This window comes from Harpegnathos saltator, unplaced genomic scaffold (genome assembly GCF_003227715.2).
Source record: "Harpegnathos saltator strain DR-91 unplaced genomic scaffold, Hsal_v8.6 scaffold334, whole genome shotgun sequence".
Classification (NCBI taxonomy): Eukaryota; Metazoa; Arthropoda; class Insecta; order Hymenoptera; family Formicidae; genus Harpegnathos; species Harpegnathos saltator.
Window position 1 is genome coordinate 7618 of NW_020230133.1, and position 7423 is coordinate 15040.

Here is a 7423-nt window from a genome sequence, read left to right on the forward strand (position 1 = left end):
CTGATACTGACCTCCGATTTCAGTCGTCTTCAGTCGATTTTCTTCAATCGTTCTTGAGTTACTCAGACGTCCGCATCTCAGAAACGCTCAAAACAGAACGCTCAGGTGAACCGAGTCGCGTTGTGATAGTACTGAACGTAAGTTCTGTTTTTACGCGCACGAAGGAGTTTCAAGTTTCTGTTGTAGTGCAGTCTGATTCTCTCCTCATCAAAAATTTGTGTAAATAGATTTTAAGTTACATCCTCCGTCTGTCTAGATTCAAGAATTGCCACTTCAGTGACCAATATGTTCCCGGACGATACAAAGATGGTATCACAGGTTGCGCTTTCAGCCGCTACCAGCCAAGAAGTTTCTTTGAGGAATGTCCACAATAACATAGAAAATGAGATTAAAGAAATTTACAGCAAACCGGTGAGTAAAAACATATAATATGTTATCATATCCATTAAGCTGCTCGATATATTGATTACATTGTACAGTGTAGTACCATTTTTTTTCTGACAAATAGTTGACGAGATATCGTTAGTTAAGTATTGAAAAAGTCATCAAGTTTTTCTTAAATATCTCAAAATATATGAGGTAAATAAAAAAATGTTTCAGACAAATGTTGTTCAAATTAATTGGTAGAAAAGGATGATATAATAAAAAATTGGTGTTTCTGTTAAAAAAAAATAAGTTGAACTTGACCTGACCTTGGCAACGCCTCTTAAGATCAAACTGATAAGGTCAGTAAATACACCGTTTTGAGCTTTATAACTTTTGTCTGAAACACTTTTCTGTAAAACTTATATCTTTCGAAATTTTCAAGGGTTTCCATTTTCTTTCCTCACTCTGTATATCGAAACACAGGTTTTCGGTCATATCAGAATACAAAAAAGTAAAAGCAAAATGTGTTGCATCTTGGGACAAAATAATTTAAACTACAATTTTAATCTATATCTACTATATGTACGTGGTACACTTATGGAGTGTGTCAGTAACGTTAAACATTTTTTGAAATTCAATGGCAAATTAAAGACTCGAGCGATCAGTTATTATTACACGGAAAAGTACTTGAAAAATGCGACAAAATTGTTTTCTTACAACATTTTCCCTCATTTTTATCAAACCTTTCATAAGACCGAAGTAATCTGCATTGAGTAAAATAATGAGATAGGACAATTTGAAAAATTTTTGCCCAATTTGTACGTTACGGAAGTTATGTATATTAAGATGGTAACTTTTATAATAGATTTTGATATAAATTGTGGAAACGTCCCGAAGGAAAAGAGTTATTTCAGTAAACTATGACGAGTTTACTATTAGAATATTCATAATCATGACTAACGATTTCAACAATCTAATTTTGTGCACTTTCTTTTAGTGTTACAATTGTAATGACCGAGTCCAACATCTGAAGGAATTTGATTTGGAAATCGCAGAGGTCGTCGAGAAGAATAGAAGCTACTATTACAATAGATGCTTTGCATCTCCGACTATATATAATAGCGACATGCCTGATATGGAGGAGTTGGAGCTATCTTTATCTTTCACTGAGGAACTTCATAAACTAATCAACGCTGGAGACGAACTTTTAAAATACCAGCAAAGGGCTTCCGAGGACGATGCATTAGCTGTACAGCCGACCGTTACTGTCCAAAAACATCATTTAATGAATACTGACAGCTCTATGGCAAACTGGACTGATGAAATTTCTAGCAGACCGGTGAGTAAAAACACGTAATATGTTTTCATCAGTTATTGCACGAGAAAGTATTTAAGAAATGCAACAGAATTGATTTTTTATATCTTCCCTTCATTCATTTCAAATATGTTTTATGACGCCGAAGAAATCTATGCTATTGAGTAAAATAATTAGAAGACATGTAGAGATAAGACAATTTGTAAAATTTTTGCCGAATTGTGTGTTACGAAAATTATGTATATTAAAATGGCAATTTTTATAGTAGATTTGAATAAATTATGGAAATCTTCCGAATGCAATGAGTTATTTCAGTAATCTATGACGAATTTACTGTTAGAATATTCATAACCATGACTGACGATTTCAACTATCTAATTTTGTGTTCATTAATTTGTGTTGTATTCATTTTTTTTATAGCCTTGCAATATTAATGACCGACTGCAACATATCAATAAAGAAATTAATTCGGAGATCGCACTATCAGAGGTCGTCGAGAGGAATAGAAGTTACTATTATAAAAAATGCTTTGCATCTCCGACTATATATAATAACGACATACCTGATATGGAGGAGTTGGAGCTATCCTTAACATTCACTGAGAAACTGTACAAACTGATGAAAGTTGGAGACCAGCTTTTAGAAAGCCAGCAAAGAGTTTCCGAGGATGGAGCAAGAAGCAGCCGTTAAACAACAGGTAATTGTCACATTCGCAACCTATAGTATTTTCACCCATCACTGTGGCTCGTTTTGGGATAACGAAAGAGGTTTTTTCATTGTATTAGAAAATTCTTGATAAATCTGCATATTTTGTCCGTTTATTTCTCATATCTTCAGTTCAGTTCAAAGTCTTGGCTAATCTTGCATATACTGCATAGTGCACAGTGAAAGTACAGCGAATCTTCGGTCATATCAGAGTATAACTGTAGAAACAAAACACGCACCTCCAGACGAAGCAACTCTTAACTTGGGAGACGCTTTATCTTTTCGAGTTTCACGCATGTGTGCACACACATAAATGTAGATGCAAATCCGACTGTGGTGTATCCAAAAAATATTTAGCAAGAATCAACGGTTTAGCAAGAAGAAACGAAACGAAGCGAAACGACGATACGAAAGCTCTCTAGAACTATAAAATAATCTAATTATCACGAAAGTCGCCGTGAAGTAAATTTTTTCATTAAGAAATCGTATAGAATTATCGTATTTTTTCATTGCATGAGAGATATTTGTCATAATTGCAATCTGTAGTGTTTCCATCCACTGTAGCCTGTTTTAAAGCAATGAAAGTGACTTTATACTTATTTTACTGTGCTATTTAGAATTTTGAATAAATCTATGTGTTTTATTTGCTTGCCTGTACCGTCTTTAGTTTTGAGTCTTGACGAATCCTGAGAACTCTGCTCAGAAAATTGCATACATGTTGCGATACGATATTTAACGGCATTTGAATTCTCAGCGAGGAGTTTTTTCTAGGATAAATTTCCTATTAGAATTTTATTATAGCCTTGATTCACAATTTCATCCATTTAATTTTGTGATTTGTAACCGTTTTGTTTTAGGATGATGCTTTAGGCCTCTTAATCACTCAAGGAATGCCAATTTACATATATATTCGTATATATATATTATTTTTCATGTATTTATGTATTTCGTATAATAAGCAATAATAAACTATATATATAGTTTCTTATTAAAAATATATTTCTTATAAAAAAATTATCTTTTATTTTCTCACATCTTGCGATTGCTAGGGCCGAACTGCCACCATACTCCGAAACGTTGCGCGCGTCCTTTTTTCGGCAACTGTAATTTCAAGCGGCGCGAATGGTCACATTACATGTCTATTCTGGCCGCGTTATATATTGCTTAACCTTGATGATTAATTAACAGTATATATTCTTTGTCGAAATATTATGCTAGTAGTTAGAAACTACTATTTGAAAATATTACATATATTATTGAATATTATTAGAATAAAATTTTATATTTTTTGTATGGAATTAGCATTAGGCAGTAATATTAGGAAGGAATATATGATTAATAATACATATTTGTTCATATGTTCTGTTGAAAATAAGACATATATTGTATTACATCATCTCAATAAAATTAACCGTAAAATGCACATAAATGCTATTTATATGTTATTTTACACATATATGCTATTTTAACCAATAAACTTTGTACATAAAAAATTTAAATCTTTATTGCAAATTATTGATGTAAAAAGTACAAATAATCTTGAGGACTGTTATACCGTTGCTTTATTACACATCTTCCTACCTGACCTTTCGTCCAATCAGAACCTGGTTTTATTACGCCCCGCAACCCTGCTACCTGCACACGTAAACCAGACAATTTCCGTTGCTTTTCCTTTAGTTTTTTTACCTCGAAAATATCTGCTTCTTCTGCAAATAACATTTTTTATATCCCTCTATTCATGTCCAGGAAAGAAAAGCTCATTACGGTGCATTTATTGTACAGAGTACAAGTGTACTGTGAAATTTCTGGGGTAATTTCTTTTCCAAATACAGATAGAAAAATGAGAATAGGAAGCAGGAACGAGGTAAGTTTTATAAAATGAATAGATTTTTCGGAAAGATACTTGAGGAAAATCCAGTAGAAAAGGATCTCATGAGAAGGAAACATGATAAATATTCCAAGTCGTGGGGTATAATTGAGACACGATTATATACGGTCTTCTGTTCCAGTATCAAGTCAAGTATTTTATGAAGGGAGGTTAAATATCGTATTAATTTTGCAGTTTTTTATTGATAAAGCAAAAGGAAAATTTCCGGAGCATTTTAAAAATTATGTGAGACCGATACTCGACCGATTGCGTAATACTTAGGGAGATTGGATAAATGAAACGGCGAGCGTGAGCCGAGTTGTTAAGGGAGGAAAGTTTGAGCTGTTCGTGCTATAGCGCGGCTCTATTGTTTTAGAGATACTTGGCGGCGCGCAACGGGGGGTTGAAGAGTGCCGTTGCTCGCATTTGCATCCCCATTCTTACGTCTCACTTCGTGACGTTTTGGCTCGCACCGCTCTAATCGTTTGAAACATCAGATGATAAGGGTTGAATTCTGCTCGATTAAGTGCTTCCACGTAAAAAAACATAAATATATAAATAAGTAAATAAAAAAAAGTCTCAATAAATATATTTCTTTAAACAGTTTAGATTCTAAGATATAGCTGGCATAATCTCTAAAAATATATTTTAATCATTTGTATACTTTCTTCAGGTTTCTAACTTTAATTTATCGTGCAGAGTACGAGTATATTGTGAAATGTAATTGGTCAAGGGTAATTTTTTTTCAAGTGTAGGTAGAAAAGCGCAGAAAGAAGGCAGAAACGAAGTTAGCTTCATAGAACGGACAGATGTTTCAGAAAGATTCCTGAGGAAAATACAGTAAAAAGGGATCTCGGAAAATATGATAAATAGTTCAAGTCGTGGGGTATTATTGAGACACGATTATATATAGGGCCGATTGTTCCAATTCCTTGGTAAGTTAGTTGATAGTGAAATCATACGTGTGTCTTTGTCTAAGTTGAAGGAAAGACAAAGACAAACATGATTTAACTAAACAGTTAACTTTTAACTTATCAGTTAAAGTTAAAGAAGTTGGAATAACCGGCCCACGGTCTTTTGTTCAATGTTATCCTGTCTTTCAGTAAAACCGCGTTAAGTTCAAACGTGATAACATCCGACCGAGAAATAAAAGCAGAATCGAAATTAGCTTTAGGGGATAAAAGAAAAAATGGCTACAAGAAAACAATGACTGCAACCATGGGAATCGCTTTTCTACCACATAAAATACCACAAGAAAATGACGTTGACCTGCTGCGTTAGCCATCATAGTCGTCGAATATAAATTCTACCCACAAAATTTGAGTATTGATGAAGTTTTAGTTTCGTGGGAAAAAAATTTAGAAAGTCAAGAAGTTAGTTTGACAAATTCGATTACTTTGAAGATCTCTACCTGAAAAATATACCATAAAATTAGTAGAAAGAAGCCATGCAATTATTGATGATGGGAACGACTAGATAAATTATTAATAACAAAGCTTAACAGTTCTGATCAAACAGTATGTCTGTATTTTTTTCCAAGTTGTTATTATAAATTTTTTTCGAGTTATGCCGGGTACGCTCTTATTAAACAAACTGTATAATGTAAATTTATTGTTATACAATATGTTTCACTAAATCGTTACTTCTAAAGCGCAGATATCAACGCAAATTTCGTACTTTATTTCCAGAAGTGAGTTTGCATTTTCCAAATACAGATAGGGAAACGAGTAAAGGCAAAAATGAAAAGAGTCATACAGCGAACAAATGTATCGGGAAGGAGCATTCAGTGAAAAGGTTAAAAATTCTTAGAAGCACAATGAAAAGTCAGTCCTAATTTGTTTAATAATATATCATTATGTCTGATAAAATTTCGAAAATTTGTAACATCTCCAGTTGGTAGGAAAGTCAGGTAGTAAGGACTGAATTATTCTCGGCCAAGTATTTGTCGAGACGGCTCTGCAGGTTTCGCTGAACATTCAGTTCGCTGGACGTCGTTGAGAAAGCCCAGTCGGAAAAGAACCGCATCGTGTACGAATGAAACGTGAAGTGGAAAACGTTAGAAGTTCGCAGTGATAAAGTAAATACTTGGGGTGGAATCGGAATTATGACGGACAGCAACACCTTTGCGCAAAAATCGCAGTCTGTAAAAATCGATATAGATTTTCCGCCATCGGATTTGTTATCGGTTGTTATTGATATCGAGGGCGACACTTCTGCGAACTTCTTTCCACCGGACGTGAAGATTCAAATCGAAGAGGATACGCCTACTCCCTTGTTAACGAACACCCACTCCATTTTAAAGAAGCGTGAATTGGCCGCCAGAGAGGAATACATCTCATTGCAAATTGAAGACGACTCATCCATTTTACTCGGGGAGAATGATAATAGTGAAGTAACAAATATGATCGTGAGTGAGGAAACAGCTATTTCTGGAAAGGCGAACCACCCTCTTCCGCAATTTTGCGAGAGAGACAACGATGTTCTTTCCCAAAATTCTCTCAACCACCGGACGTAAGGATTCAAATCGAGGAGGATACACCGACCTCTTCGTTAACAGACTTGCACACGCCTTCCATTCCAACGAAATATCAGTTGGCGGCCAGAGACGAATATATTTCACATTGCTAATAGAAGATTCTTCTACTTTACTCGAAAGAATAATAACAGCGAGATGACAGAATTATTGATCGATAGATTTATGCAATTCATCCAGCAAATACGAATACAACGAATCTATCGTTATATGAAATGGAAACTTCGGCGGCTTTGGATACTAATGAATGATTTTTCAAATAAATTGGATGTATTAATGGCCGCGAATCCAATAACAGCTGTTTACCGCCTAGCATATATAAATCTATAAAGACTGGTTATTACAGACATTTCCGAGAAATTCGACAAGGTATGGGCGAGAAAATAATTTGATCGATTACATAATCTGAGAAAAATTCTTATCAATTATAACATAAGATAATCCTGTTCTCTTTCTCTCGCTAGTTCTCACTTATATTGTTATCACCCTTTCCTCTCTTTCTCTTAGAATAATATTTTCTCCTTTAAATATAGGACGAAGATAGAAACGACCGGACAATGACGAAGAGGCACATCGGTGATAAATCGACAACAGTTCTTCACACGACTGACAAACGTTCACACGTCGGCCGTGCGCA

At 34.5% G+C, this 7423-nt stretch overlaps 1 protein-coding gene across 1 annotated transcript; it reads left to right on the plus strand.

Moving 5' to 3' along the window:
* Nucleotides 1–285: 285 nt before the first annotated feature.
* On the plus strand, nucleotides 286–2371 carry LOC105190980 (uncharacterized). Its single transcript, XM_011154040.2, has 3 exons — nucleotides 286–411; nucleotides 1364–1705; nucleotides 2102–2371. The coding sequence occupies exons 1-3, from the start codon at nucleotides 286–288 to the stop codon at nucleotides 2369–2371; spliced, it is 738 nt and encodes a 245-aa protein (XP_011152342.2).
* The last annotated feature ends 5052 nt before the right edge of the window (nucleotides 2372–7423 follow it).

Bases quoted from the DNA above. Each gene is read 5' to 3' on its own strand.
- LOC105190980 (XM_011154040.2), top strand. From the start codon at position 286: ATGTTCCCGGACGATACAAAGATGGTATCACAGGTTGCGCTTTCAGCC. The intron at 412-1,363 runs GTGAGTAAAAAC...ACTTTCTTTTAG, and splicing joins AAGAAATTTACAGCAAACCG to TGTTACAATTGTAATGACCG. The intron at 1,706-2,101 runs GTGAGTAAAAAC...TTTTTTTTATAG, and splicing joins ATGAAATTTCTAGCAGACCG to CCTTGCAATATTAATGACCG.